The sequence below is a fragment of the Anser brachyrhynchus genome (assembly GCF_964034855.1).
Source record: "Anser brachyrhynchus genome assembly, chromosome: 2".
NCBI lineage: Eukaryota > Metazoa > Chordata > Aves > Anseriformes > Anatidae > Anser > Anser brachyrhynchus.
This window is the reverse complement of record NC_137695.1, coordinates 3,406,382-3,421,426: the sequence shown is the minus strand read 5'-3', so window position 1 is coordinate 3,421,426 and position 15,045 is coordinate 3,406,382. Positions and strand designations below refer to the sequence as shown.

The window sequence follows — 15,045 nt, the reverse complement described above, 5'->3', positions numbered from 1 at the left end:
ATCACTACCTGTTCTTGTGGCAGCAAAGCCGACCATTCCCCTACATCCACATCCCTGTAACAAAGCGTAACCTAAACACAGCTTCTCCAAGGACGGACTGAATGCAGCTCCCATCATCAGAAAATTACTTGAAACAGAAGGATCCCGCCCACTGTCAGACACAAACTCCTTTGAGAGATTAACTGACTGCCCTTTTTACTGCCTCTTTGGAACAAATTGCATTGATTTCCTACCTGCTGCTGGCAGCATGGGATGGTGGCATAACACCAGATTTGCCACACTAAAGTTCCCACCATGTCACTGCCCCAGCCTAACTGCAACCCCAAAACGAAAGGGGAGCTCTCTGCTGAACCTTCTTAACTTGAGTTCAGAGGTCAGACCATTCTGCTTATTCTCCCAACCCACCCCCCCACTCAAGGATAAGATTCCTATTTGAATTCCTACCATCTTGACGCATTCTAATGTTGTCATCAGCCTTCAGCTTGCTGTCATCTTTGTACCACTGGGTTTGGACCTCATCGTGTGAAATCTCACAGACGAAAGATGCACTCTCATATTCATTCACTTCCACATCTTCCAGTGGTTTAACAATCTTGATATCTCGGGCTGTGAAATCATAGAGACAAATATTTATTGGGGTTTCTACATAGCTGAGTGCAGTGTCTTTACCTTATGCATACTTGCATGGAAAAAAAAAAAAAAAGAGACTGCATTTTATTCTAAACCACCTTCCCTTCATGGATGGTATCTTTCTTCAATACAGCAAATACATTTTGCACTTGAACCCACAGATAGAATTACTAGTGGCAGTGGAGCTCACTGCAACTGGATTTTATGGAAGCCAGAACTTTAATGTCTTTTAAAACCTGTCTAATCATACTAATGGAAGAAAAATCTGCCAAGGAAAACTAGACACACCCCTACAATCTCATGTCACTATAAACCTGTCTCATTCTTATGCTTCTCTGCATACCCCTCTCTCATTCTTTTGCTTGTGTGCCCAGACTGTATCAGCCATGTTTTACCTAGGGGGTACCTTTGTTTAAGAATCCCTTGAACTTGGCATAATCCCCTTTAACTCCACAGATCTGCACTTGTTTATGTCAGAACTGATCCATATTTCTGTGCTACTGCAGCCCTTTCATTTTGAAAGGACAGGTCTTGATACATCCTGGATTAGCCCCAGGAACAAGTTCAGATATAAATCGACCCATCCCAGTCTCAAGGTCAGGGAGAAAAGGGGAGTTCAGCAGAGCGACGGAACAGGACAGATGTTCATGAAGAAATTGCTAACACTGAACCCAAGTGGCCACATGAGGACAGCAACTAGTAAGAAATAAGAAAAAGCTGATTTGTTTTTTAAGATGTCCCTTTGGAAAACAAATCTGCCAGGGCACAGCAGACCTGTCTGTTCAGTAACTGGCCTTCAGTACTTATGATCTGGTGCTTCAGAGTCTGGTGACAAAATACATCTGGTGCTTATCCAGTGCGACATATGGAGGGAAAATCTGTCTTGAGTATGAAGAAGAGATGCAGTCAGAAATCTTTACACTTCCCTTAGCATTTACTACATAAAAGGTATGGCAAATCTTGAGATCATTCCCAGGGCTTGTTTGGTTCAGGCAAAGTCCCTCTATGACAATGGCAGAAGCTAAACCAAACCATGTGTGTGTCAGCCACTGATGCCCTGCTTTGTGCCAGACTGTCCAGTATCTGCTAACTTGTCCATCCAGAAACACCATTTAAATTCCAGAGAACATAAATGACTTCTAATAAATGGAAAAATAAGTTAGCACTTCTTCCAAAAATAACTCCTCTAAGGATAGAACAAGAACACAACAACTCTGCCAGTATTTTCTCACTAAGAAGAGAAAGGTATCCAAAATAGTAACTGAGAAATGCACAAACTGTCCGTGAAGCATTTCTTACTGTGGAGTAAAATACTGCAGTAGGGGTTATTTCCTCTTTCAGTTGAACATACCATGAACCTTCAGGGTAGCTGATGTCTTGTCTTCAGCTGCTTTACACATGTAGGTTCCCTGGTCTTCATATTCACACTTGTGAATAATGAGACTTCTCTTATTTCCTTGGGAAACCATCCCCACTTTTTTACTTTGCTGGAGCTCCTTCCCATCCTAGAAGGGAAAAGGCCGAATCAGATCACCATCAGCAATTCTTCATCTGCTCTGAGCAAAAGGAGCATTCTGGTCTATGCTTAATTCACCTGTCTCACTGGACTTAATGGATCTGTGCTTACTGGAACATATGCTGAAACTTAAGCACAGCACAAAGTTGTCAACATGTAGGAATGGCTGAAGAACATGCACAAATTCTGGCCAACCTGTGACAGCTATTTGCAGGCTTAAGGCACTGTACAGGATTGGCAATAAACCCATTTGGACATTAGCTTGAAGAAATGACATTATCCCCATCTAAGGGAAGAATCAGATGAACCCCAAGGAAGGTACATGAAGTGTCTGAGCTTATCCCTAGGCTATCAGGTACAAAGGGAACTGAGGTCTCACTTTAAACCACAGTTCCCAATGAGGCTACAAATCCTGTGTGAGAACTGCTAGGTATGAACTGATGCACAAGACTGCACTCCTATTGATAAGAGTGCTCATATTCTGTGCAAAAAGAGCTCAGATATTCATTTAAAATGCAAGAGAAAATTCAAACTAATTAATGTATCCGGTAAATAACAAGGAGTGATGAACTGGGCGAATAAATGAACATAAAGGCAAGAGAGCAATGCTGAGACCTGTACAGCAAAGGCTTACATCCCTCAGAAGTGAAATTAAAGGCTCTCATTTCCAGAGAAATCAGAAATGAAAATACCACTGCCCATCACATGCTGTACCTTGAACCACTTAACATCCACGTTGGGCCTGGACAGCTCACACTCAAATGTGACCTTGTCCTTCTGAGTTACACTAGCATCTACCAACGGTTTGCTGATTTTCACAGGCAATTCTGGGAAAAAAAAAAAGAGAGACAAATACAAAAGGATGTCCAGTTAGTAGGGAATGAGGTCTCTAGAAACATCTGGCACAAGGAAGAATGGATAGGCAGAGCCTAGTGCCTCTTTTCCACGTTTAATATAACTTCTAAGTGAAAAGAAACCCCCAAATACTATTGTTTTGAACACATTATGATTACATGTACTAGGGACAATGATGTTACAATAATCCTGTTGATATTTGAGGGAAATGTTACTGATGAAGACAGCTTATTGCCCTCTTAAAGGCTTACTCTCTGGGGACAGGAGCAAATAACCACGTGCCACACCAAATAGCGCCTCAGACTTTGGGGTCAGTGTACCTCTCACAGTGAGCCTCCCTGAGGAATGAATGCCATCTGCTTTGAAGGAGATGAGTCCTGCATCTTCAAGAGTCACAGAAGAAAGTGTCAGTGAATGCTTCTTCCCCTGGACGCCCATGCTGATATTCGGGGCAGGCTTCAGCCGAACGCCGTCCTTCTGCCAGGTCCCTTCCACATCCTCATGGGACACCTCCACCTCAAAGGTGACAGTCCCTTTCTCAGAGACTTCGAGGGGCTGAAGGCCTTTCACCAGCTTGATCTGCCTCACTGAAAAACAACATGGACAAGTTGGAGATCTCACAGCAACAGCTGAGAAATTGCATCAGGACTTCCAAAATACATTGCTTCCTCACACAGGTACAGCATTTGCCAATTAAAGAACCACCTTTGCAAAAAAAAAAACAAAAATAAAATATCTGTCCCTGACCATACTGCTAGTATGGCTGCTCTTAAATGGATGCTTTCAGCTGAGAAAAATAGGTCCCACAAATATTGCAGGGCCCTTTTTCCAGCCAGTTCCCCCCGCAATCACCCACTGTCTAGACCAGAAATCAACTAAATAGTATAGCAATTTTTAACTCAGTAAATTGGCCCCTAGATATATCCTCACCTTGTACTGTACACAGGACTGGAAAAAAATTGCTTTTACAAAGGCCTTCTCATCATAAAGCAGCAAACATCTGGGGAATGGCAGAACTTCTACAGGATTTATTTTAATAGACAATAGTTCATGTCAAGAGATTTGAAATTTTATATCCATGTTCTTAGGATAACTTCTGCTATAATTAATTGACCTAATTATGCTTTTCCCTGATGAAAACTTAGAGGTGTATCAAAAGGAGGATCACTTTACTAAGGAGTTATTTTTATTTAAGTCTTCCTCAAATATCTCCTCCTGGAGATGTTTTATTTATCAAAATAAAATATTCAGGCCAATAGGATATTGGTTTGAGCAGCTCAGTTGGTTTTAGGATCTGCTGGCATCTTAAGATCAGAACAGACACTGATCTTTTGGTTAAGCATCTTTTATACTGGAGTAAATCCATAGATTTTTGCATTCTTATTCCTTTTTTACCTTGCTCCAAAAGCACTTTCAAGCCAGACAGTATCAGTCCAGCTCGGTGTTTAAAAAAAAAAAAAAAAGACAAACAAAAAAACAAGAAAAGCCCCACACTCCTCTAAAATCAGGCTTCTTAGCCTAAAGGTCAGCACCAAATAATAGTAGCTCATTTTCCTAGCCTGTGAGCATTTAAAGAATATCTGCTGACCTCAATATGAGCTCTAAACAATATATTTAAGTAAAAAGAAGACATTTGCTTGAATGCCAAAAGACGGAGCGTAATTTTAGACTTCCACTTTCAAGGTCTTGCTTCTGCCGTAAAGCAGTGTGAGCGCCCACTGCCATGTCAGCTGGAGGACTTGGATGTGGAATCCCTACAGTCAAGTGAGATTCCTGCCCCATTCCTGCTGCACCTCATAACTAAGGCTTGGATGATCGGGAGAGTCTCATGGCTTTATTGGCCATGAGGAGTTCTTTGCGGTGGTTTGACATGATAGCATACACATGTGGCTTGGCGTGTACGCTTAAGGTCTGCGTCTTACTCTCCTTCACTTTCATGAGCTGCAAAATATGAATACTGTGAATTTTACTGTGCCCAGTTCTGGGCTCCCCGGTACAAAAAAGACAGGGATCTCCTGGACAGAGTCCAGCGGAGGGCCACAAAGATGATACGGGGCCTGGAGCATCTTCCCTATGAGGAAAGGCTGAGAGACCTGGGTCTGTTCAGTCTGGAGAAAAGAAGACTGAGAGGGGATCTTATCAATGTTTATAAATACCTGAGGTGTGGGAGACAGAGGGATTTGGCCAACCTCTTTTCAGTGGTTTTTGGGGATAGGACAAGGGGCAATGGCCACAAGATAGAGCACAGGAAGTTCTGCACCAACATGCCAAAGAAATTCTTCCCAGTGAGGGTGACGGAGCACTGGGACAGGCTGCCCAGGGAGGTTGTGGAGTCTCCTTCTCTGGAGATAGTCAAGGCCCGTCTGGACGCCTACCTGGGCAGCCTGCTCTAAGGAACCTGCTTTGGCAGCGGGGGTGGACTCGATGATCTCTCGAGGTCCCTTCCAACCCCTTCAATTCTGTGATTCTGTGATCACATGTGAAAAGAATTCCCTACAATGAGCTGATTTCCAGTTTTGATCATCTTGGATCACCTTGAGTTTCAGCCACTTAATGAAATGATCTCAGTTCATCAACAGAGAAGCTATCTTTTTTTACAGTGTCTCTAAGTGATGAGAGTCCAACTGGGTATCTGCAAAGCACACACCCAGTAATTATCTGGTACCAGCATTCACTCCCTCCATCAGAACAGGAAGGTTTTAAACCAGAGTCATGCAAGCTTGCATGAGGCACCTTGCACAAAACTATAAAACGCTGTTGGTAGCTATCAGGACTAGCCATTTTTTTCCTGCATAAACATTTTTCCATCATTATTTTTTTTAACACTTGGCTATAACAACAGCCAGTGTCTAAAAAACTCATGCAACTGGAGCTACAACCAACTGTGCTGAAACATCTTGCTGGAGGGAGACTGACTCAGCCAGAGTTTGAAAAACACGCCTTGGTGTACAACATGTAAAAGAGGATGGCGCAGCAAACTGCCCCACACTGCCCTGCATTCTTCCAACCCATGGTGACCAGGGAAGTACTGTATTTCCCTACCTTCTGTGGAGCCAGCTCATCCAATTTAACTGAGACAGTCAACCTGAATCTAGATCTAAATCAGGACTGTAGTCACCTGTGGTTACTTGAATATTCAGAAAGACACTCCAGAAGGTAATTCAGTACATCTACAACTTAAAAAACTTATTTATTAAAACACTCTTTAAAGTCCTTTTTTTTTTTTTTTTTTTTGGTTCTCTGTAAACAGAAGGAGCTGAAGGAGGATTAGACTTAGATTTAGGCTGAATGGATCCAAGATTAATCTAATAGGTGCTGGTCTAATGTCTGTGGTTTTGTTTGTTTTTCCTAGAGCTATTCAGTTTGGAAAAAAGATGAGCAACATCCTATACAAGTGATAACCACCACATTTTGTGACACTAAAGAAATGGGTTTTGACAACTGTCAGCCAGGAAGATTTTGAAGATGAAGCTGTCCTAACAGTGCATGAAAGTGATTTGACAAACCCTGCTCTGTATGAGACAGTTTGTCATCAATTTTTGATACCTTTGATTCCCACTCTGCTCTTAGGCAAACAACCCTAGTCCTCATCTCGCCCTCTCGAGCTGCTGCCTCACAGAAGGGGCAGAAAAAAACACATCTGTATTAGCAGGGAGATTTGAAGTAGACTAACTTGGAGAGTGACAGGGTGGAAATCCAACATTTAGCTACAGGCACATGCAGCTGCACAGAATCATGAAGTGAAGGACAAAGTAAAAAATTAGAGCCTCAAAAAAATGAGAATCATTGGGGTTGTTCCTACCAATTTCATCATGCCCAACCTATTTCCAAGCCTAAACCTTTCCAATCAAAAAATGGAAAAAATATATATATATGTAGGGAGAATTACTGATGAATTTTTTCATGATGTTAGTGTTAATAATATGCACAAAATCCTAGAATGATGTATTGGGTTTATGTGGCAAGGTTTTGGTAGTGGGGGCTGCAGGGGTGGCCTCTGTGAGAAGAATCCAGCAGCTGCCCCATGTTAGATAAGGGCCAGTATCAGCCAGCTCCAAAGGGCCACGCCGCTGGCCAGAGTGGAACCAATAAGTGATGTTGTTTGTGCATCTGTGAGAGCAGAGTTAAGAAAGGGGGAAAAAAAAAAAAAAAAAAAAAAAAAAGAAAGGCTGCACAACAGCAGCTGGGAGAGAGGAGTAAGACCCAGCACTTTTAGTACTGCTGAAAGCTGTAAAAGAAAAATCTGAACATTAAATCAACTGGTTTTTCTTGTGTGAAGGTATGTACTCACACCATCAGAAGATCACAAAACTGTAAGGCTGGAAATACCCAGAAAAATCATCTAGCCCTTCTCCACTGCTTCAGGACATGCTCAGCTCTTTATGTCATCCCAGACTGCTATTTCACTAACTTTTTCTTAAACCCATGATGGAGGCCTCAAAACCTCTCCAGATGACCTATTCAGTCATCCAACTATTAAAAAGCTTTTTTATTGTATAACCTGGATCTTCCTCATTGCAACTGAAGTCCATTATTTCCACATGGAGAACAGATTGTTCCCTTTCACTTTATAACAGCCTTTTATGTACTTGAAGTCTGTTATCAAGTCCTTCCTTACCTATTATTTATGACCTACACAGCACCAATTGGTGGCAGGGGTTTTGCAGACAAGATTAGGTAGTCCTTAAGTGCTTAAATTCTATCTTCATCTATCCTGTAACAATCATGACAAAAGGATGCAGGAAAAAGGGCAGAAGTACAGGGCTACAGCTGAGATACCATTAGCTTACTTGAAAGGGTAGAACCCACAGATAGAAGATTTACTCTCGTGTTATTTTTTTTTTTAACCCTGACTGAATATAGAGTTGTTCTGAAAGAGGTGCTTTATAGAGAAGAATTAGGGCAATGGATGGGTGAACAAGGGCTAAAAGCCATACAAATGAAAAAACAGAGTGTACCAGGGAGTGAGAAGTTTCAGAAGAGGAAGAATCAGCTAAGAGGTTTAATAGTCAACAGCATGACTGAAAGCTCGTGGGATGAGATGAAGGCAACAGGAACCAGCCATCCACATTCTGCTTACTGCCCTCTCTTCCACATTATCTCAGAAGTTTGACTGGTGGCCAAGCACACAGCTGTGTCCCCATGTCAGGTTTGGTGGTAGTGGCCATTATGATAACGGAAGAGACCAGAATCCACATCCAAATCCTGTCCAGGGTATTTACGGACCTGGCAATCATTCAACTTACTTTCCACGTTGATCTTGGCTTGGGTCTTGTCATCAGGACTCTCACAGCAGTAAAAGCCCCTGTCTGCAAAGGAGATGTCCTTAACCACCAAGATGTGCTTTGTTCCCTCAGTTTTGATCTCTATTTTTTCACTGGGCTTCAATACGATGCTGTTCCTCATCCACTTCACCTCTGCAGGCTTGGTCAGTTCTACCTCCAAGGTCACCGTATCCTTCTCTTCAACAGTTCTGGCCTCCAGTTTCTTCTTGAAGGAGATTGAGGCCTCTGATAAAGGAGAAGTAATAGTAGTAAGAATGTAGAGGATCCAGAAAACATGTTTTCAGAAAGAATTAAAAAAGTGTCTTAATTATCTCTAGTCCCAATACATTCTGGACTTTCCTATTTAATGAAGCAAAAGCAGAAATCCCCTACTGCTACCATAATCAGAGAGAAGGCCATGTGAAACCCACAGGCCACAGCATCAGAGACAGCCCGTCAAAGGTGCACTATTGCCTCTTACCTCGGACTCTGAGATTGGCTGTGCTTTCTACACCCTCCGCATTGGCAGAGATTTCAGCTGCATCTTCCAGTGTCAGATCAGTGATCGTGAGACTGTGGTTGGTGTCCTTCTGTGAGATCACATACTTCTTGCTGGCTTCAATCTTGACACCATTCCTGAGCCACGTGACTACAGCATCACTGGGAGAAACGGTGCACTTGAACACAGCCTCTTTTCCTTCCTCAGAGACCACACTGTTGAGACTCGTAACAAATTTCACCACCCTGGGAGCTGATGGATAGGAAGAAAACGTTTAGGAGCATGTCTCTGAGGCATGGCATAAGCACTTTCAAAGAGCCAATAGATTCAATGATTTCATTAGAAGCATCAAATTTCATTACTTACAGTAATAAATAATGGACCATCATATTTCTCATCTCTGAGTAGGTTTTATGTATAAAGATGCCAGAAGAAAGAGGTAAACAAAGAGGGGAAAAATCCTGTCATAGATATGGAATACTTAATTCCAGCCTCAAATGCAATATAAAGGTTGATTTGCCCACATACTAAGAGACCCGAGCTCAGCAATGATGTTCTTCACAAACAGAGGTTCCACAGACATTCAGAGAAAAAGTGGAGTTTTGTACTTTGTTGTTAACATAGGGAACAGCATAAACACAGGAATAAACTTGGCTTTGTAGGATTGTAACAGTTGAGGAGGAAAGCCAAGGACCTTTCCATATTGTCACCATTCAGTTCTAGAGACTTACCTTTGGGGGTGATGGTAATGCTGCTCTTGTCATCTCTGGACTCACAGAAGTACTCTCCCTCATCCTCAGCCCGGATCCCTGTTATTGTCAGGGTTCGTTTGACACCCTCCTCGTGAATCTGGAAACGTTTGCTGGGCTTGATCTCAACTCCATTCCTGCGCCACACCACCTTCCCTTTGGCATGGCTCACTTCACAGGTCAAAGACACGCTGCCTCCAATCTCAGCATTAACAGCTTCAAGCTTTTTGGCAAACTTCACTGGGATTTCTGAGGTGCAGAGGAAAGGAAAAATGGCAAGAAAGGAAAAGTTAAGAAATCTGTTCTATGAAACCCACTCTAGCCAACTTAAAAAAAGAAAAAGAAAAAGAAAAAAAAAAGATAGAGGGTGGAGATTCCATTTACATGAAATTATATTATCATTATCACTCTGAAAAGTAAGAACTGTGCCTTAAAACATGTTTGTGTTTGTGTTGTGCCCTTCTTTCTTTCTAATATTTTACTTTATGAGACCACAGTGGGTATTTTTGTTGTTTTGTTGTTTGATTGGTTGTTGGTTTTTTTGTTGTTGTTTTGGTTTTGATTGTTTGTTTGTTCTAAACATCAGAGCCTAATTTGCCTGACTACACATTAAAACTACTCATCAGCTTTGTCACACTGGTGAGCAGTCAGGAAGAGCTAAGGCTCTGCCCGTGCCCTACCCACTGGATTAGGAGGAGACAGAAATGGTGTGATAACGTTGGAGAGCAAACGCCAGGAAAAGCACCCATCTTAGGTGTCCTTGTTGCCCAAGAGGCACGAGGAAAGAGGACGAAAATTGGGTCTTTGAAGGCAGGAAGGACTTTGCTGACCCATGGTGGGGAAGCTGCAGTAGCTGCAAAAGCAATTCAAGTCTAGAGGTTGGAACAGTTTTTGAGAGAAGTCCATGATCTTCACCTTATCTTCCCATAAGAGGAACGCAACTGTTAGGAAGGGACACAACTTGCAGGCTGCTATCTGCTCACCTTTCACCTGTACTTTGAATTCCTGCTTGTCACTTTTTGTCTTGCAAGTGTACACAGCAGTGTCTGTGCTCTCTGCCAGGTTCACTGTCAGAGTCCTGGATGCCCCCTCGCTCTTGATCTCATACTTCTTGTTCGCCTTGATTTCTGCTCCATCTTTGAACCACTTTACTACAGCAGTTTCAGGCGTTACTGAAGTAGTCAAAGTGATGCTTTCGTGCTCTTGAACAATGAGGGGCTCCTTCTGGACAACTTTATTTTCAAATTTAGCCTCTGGTTCTAGGAAAGACATTAAAATAGAAAAACTAATAACTTAATTCTCAAATCCTTAAACACAGCAATTTTCAGTTTCTCTCTTCATGACTCACAGTCACATACCAGCTCCTCTATAATCTCTAATAACACAGGGAATATGGCTGAATCTTTGTGGCTGCTATAATCTTTTGGCGAGTGGGAAGAAAGAAAATCACCTGCCAGGTAACCCAGAGCTTCTGCTTAGAACAGAAGCAAAGGAAAGAAAATGAAAATACACATCCTGCTACCTATAAAAACTTGTTTCTTAGAGATAAAATGACCTGTATAATTTTTGTTCTCCCATTTTTAGGATTCTAAATCTAATTACAAAGTATTAATATGCTAAATCTGAATTTATGGTCTATTCTCTTTTCTGTTTACTCCCTTTCTCTTGGCCTCTTCTCTACCTTGTACAATGCTTTGCCACAGAACAGGGCAGTTCTGGGACACACACAGCAGCAGAAAATCTTTTCTTATTTTCCTTTTTCCCCAGCTCTATTTCTGCTCTTCAAAATTTCCCACTTCTACTTTCAGCTCCCTACCATTGAAAAAGATCAGGTGATGAGATGTGAAAAGCAGATAAACAAAAAAAGATATAGCATTTCCTTAGCCAAAAATAGTCTTCAGACATTTTCCACTTCACTGCTATGTTAAAAAGGACAATTTCATGTATGATGTGGTTCAGTGATGTTGTTCCAGGGGAAATCATGGCTGCACCATGGCCACTGGGTGGGTAGATAACATCCAGTCTTCCTCTAAGCCACACAGAATGCTGCTTAGTGCCTCCAAAGTGAACACTCACCAGTTGGTTCCAACTTGAAGGTCAGCTTCTGGCCAGCAGCCTCACAGACGTATTCTCCGGCATCTTTCTTTTCCAGCTGCTCTACAACCAGACGCCGAGTTTTACCCACAGTTTCTATTTTGAACTTTCTAGAGGAAACAAGGAGTCTTCCATCCTTGTACCATTTTACTTCAGTTGCGTCCTGTGCTACCTCACAGCTGAGAACGGCACTTTCAGTCAGGACAGCATTTACCTCCTTCTGTACCTTTTCCTGGTTTATAAATGCAGGTTTGGGCTCTGAGTGAAGAAAAGGAAGAAAACATTTACAGAGGGATTAAAATGAAGTCATCTTACAGATTTATGTGCACAGGCTGGTAAATATTTAGGATGCGACTTATAACAAAACTGATTGCCTTCACTAGACAGTATCTACCCTTCTGTGTAAGCAAATTGTAATTTGGAAACTAGGGAAGACAGACAAAGAATGAAATAGGCCTTTGTGCCAAGCTAAAGCCAAACATTTCAGTTCCTACAAATCCAGGCAATTGGTCACAAGAAAATCAGGTACAGGTGAACCCTGAACACAGTCTATTGCAACTGGACCACTCTGTGATAATTACTATATTTTTTACTTTATTATCCTCCACTATAATTCAGACAATGTCTGTCTTACCTGTGACATCAATCTTGAAGGTCAATTTCTGGCCAGCAGCCTCACAGGTGTACTCCCCAGCATCTTTCTTCTCCACTTGATTCACCACCAGCCGACGAGATTTGCCCTCCGACTCCACCTTGAACTTCTTGCTTGAGGTGATCAGCTTCCCTTCCTTGTACCATTTCACATCGGTCTTCTCCTGGGCCACCTCGCAGCTCAGCGTGGCATTTTCTGTTAGTGCAGCTTTCACCTCCTTCTGCACCTTCTCCTTGTTTGTAAATACAGCTTCTGGCTCTGAAAAGAGAGAAAGATTCAGCATCTACAAAATATGAAGTTGCCCGGTCCCCTTAGGGCTTAGAGAGAATGCTGGAAACAATCTCTTTGACTTGACAGTACGCATCTAAAGCTACTGGAAGAACATGCAAACTGTTCCATGGGGGGTGGGTGGTTTTTTGTTCTGGTTGTTTGCTTGCTTTGTTGTATAGTTTTTCAAAGAAGCTTTTAGTTGCTTCACGACAAATCACACAAAGATTAGTGTCTCTGTGCAGCAAGCTAGGAGATCACCTGATGGATCATCATCACTCTATTGCAGGCCCCAGTTAAGGCAGGAAATATTTTGGTTGAAGTTGAGTGCAAACTGATGAATTCCTAGAGGCAGAAATTGCACCATGCTGTGTCAGAGCCCCATTTGTTGATTTCTCTGGTTCCCAACAGCTGCCTCTGCTGTCCGATCAGCACCAGGTCATTTTGTTCAGCGTGAAGCGTGCTTGACCAGGACATCCATGTTCAAGACTGTGTCATTACTTCCCATGTGACCTTTAGAAAAGCCTAGCCCATCTCACATTGTTGCATCCAAATGGTGAAATACCCTTGTTCTTCAGGAGGCATTTTAGTCAGGCTACTTGCAAGAGGAGCAGTAGGCAGACTAAGTCAGAAAACTGAGTCCATTCTCCCACTCCGGAGCCCCAGAAGGGCAATGCATCTTGAATGACACTCCATGCCACTTTCTCCCCCAAGCTGTCATTTATCAAGGAATCATAGAATCATTCAGGTTGGAAAAGACCTCTGAGATCATCTAGTCCAACCTCTAACCTAGCACTAAAGTCCACCACTAAACCATGCTACTAAGTTCTACATCAACACGTTTCTTGAAGACCTCCAGGGATGGCGACCCAACCACTTCCCTGCGCAGCCTGTTGCAATGCCACAAAACCCTTTCAGTGACGAAATTTATCCTAATATCTCCTAATATCCAACCTAAACCTCCCCTGAAGGAATAAGCATAATAGGGAAAACTTGGAAAAAAAAAAAAAAAAGCATACTTGAATAAAAAGTAAACTTGAAACATTTGAAGCATAATAGGAAAAACTCTTACAAAATAATAATCATTTTTCTAAATATCCTAGAAATAGGAAGGATGGACCAAAGTGTCTTCTCTTACCTGTAACATGAATCTTGAAGTTCATTTTCTGGCCAGCAGCCTCACAGGTGTACTCCCCAGCATCTTTCTTCTCCACCTGATTCACCACCAGCCGACGAGATTTGCCCTCTGACTCCACCTTGAACTTCTTGCTCGAGGTGATCAGCTTCCCTTCCTTGTACCATTTCACATTGGTCTTCTCCTGGGCCACCTCACAGCTCAGCGCGGCATTTTCTGTTAGAGCAGCTTTCACCTCCTTCTGCACTTTGTCCTTGTTGATAAAACCATCCTCTACTTCTGGAATTGAGGGTAAAGTAGCAGATTAGAAAAGTGAACCTTTTCTATACAGCCCTTCCCAAATGCCCACATCAGTCTTTGGATTGTGGTGCTGATGATGGCTTTCCTATTCGCATTTCCTTCCAGTGCTATTAACTGAAAATTAACATCTGAATTACATCAAGTGCCAGTGAAGGACTCCCTCAGTTTAGATGGCCTGAAACCTACTTTCACTTGTACCACCATCATTCTCCAAAATCTGCAGAAAAATTCACATTTCTCCAATGTCCAGCAGCACACCAGTGCACATAGTAGTTAAGAAAATTGTTTGATTTAAGTGGACATACATTAAATTGTCCAAACAAGCTGAGAGCTGTAATTTACTTTGACAGCAAAAGCAAAGGTAGGCTTGAGAAACAATCTTTGTGAGTACGTTATGTGCTTATTACCTTTATTTCCCCAGTGTTCCAAACATGTGTCAACCCAGAACTATGTTTCTCTAATGAATTTGAACTAGCTAGCCCCCATGGTATTTGCTTAGCACTGCACAATGCCAGAATCAAAATGCAATCTAATATATGAACTCCTCAATTTGCTTTAAATTCATCAGTATACAACCAAGGGATGTCAAGGTTAAATCCCATTCTTGCTTACGTCATGTTGAGGAAACTTGTTTTCCTCAGCTACCACTTCTGAGAACGGTTCTCATATGGCAGAAGTGATAATAAAAAGGTTTCCTCTATAGAATTAGAGAATAAATTGGGTTGGAAGGAACATTTAAAGATCATCTAGTCCGATCCCCTTGGCATGGCCAGCACCATATTTCACTAGATCTAGTTGCTCAAAGCCCTGTCCAACCTGATACTGAACACTTCCAATGATGGGACGCGTGCAATTTCTCTGAGCAACCTGTTCTAGTGTCAGACCACCCTCATTATAAAGAATTTCTTCTTTATATCCAATCTAAATCTACCCTCTTTCAGTTTACAACCACTGCCCCTCAGCCTGTCACTACAGGCCATGTTAAAAAGTCTTTCCTCATCTTTCTTATAAGCCCCTTGATACATATTGAAAGTTTATCTTTCTCCATTTCTGGAAAGAAAAGCCCCAGCTTTAAGTCTTTTTT

The 15,045-nt window shown here is 42.1% G+C and overlaps 1 protein-coding gene across 1 annotated transcript in view; it reads right to left on the bottom strand.

Moving 5' to 3' along the window:
- The window catches only part of OBSCN (obscurin, cytoskeletal calmodulin and titin-interacting RhoGEF), a gene marked incomplete at its 5' end in the record, with an annotated part of 184,638 nt that overhangs the window by 128,275 nt on the left and 41,318 nt on the right, over positions 1–15,045 (bottom strand). The window contains 11 exons of the mRNA XM_080579536.1: positions 445–606; positions 1,982–2,135; positions 2,861–2,973; positions 3,322–3,588; positions 8,248–8,511; positions 8,747–9,016; positions 9,496–9,762; positions 10,497–10,772; positions 11,590–11,865; positions 12,242–12,517; positions 13,665–13,940. Of these exons, the coding sequence (XP_080435662.1) occupies positions 445–606; positions 1,982–2,135; positions 2,861–2,973; positions 3,322–3,588; positions 8,248–8,511; positions 8,747–9,016; positions 9,496–9,762; positions 10,497–10,772; positions 11,590–11,865; positions 12,242–12,517; positions 13,665–13,940 (2,601 nt within the window). The remainder of the gene's footprint in view (positions 1–444; positions 607–1,981; positions 2,136–2,860; positions 2,974–3,321; positions 3,589–8,247; positions 8,512–8,746; positions 9,017–9,495; positions 9,763–10,496; positions 10,773–11,589; positions 11,866–12,241; positions 12,518–13,664; positions 13,941–15,045) is intronic.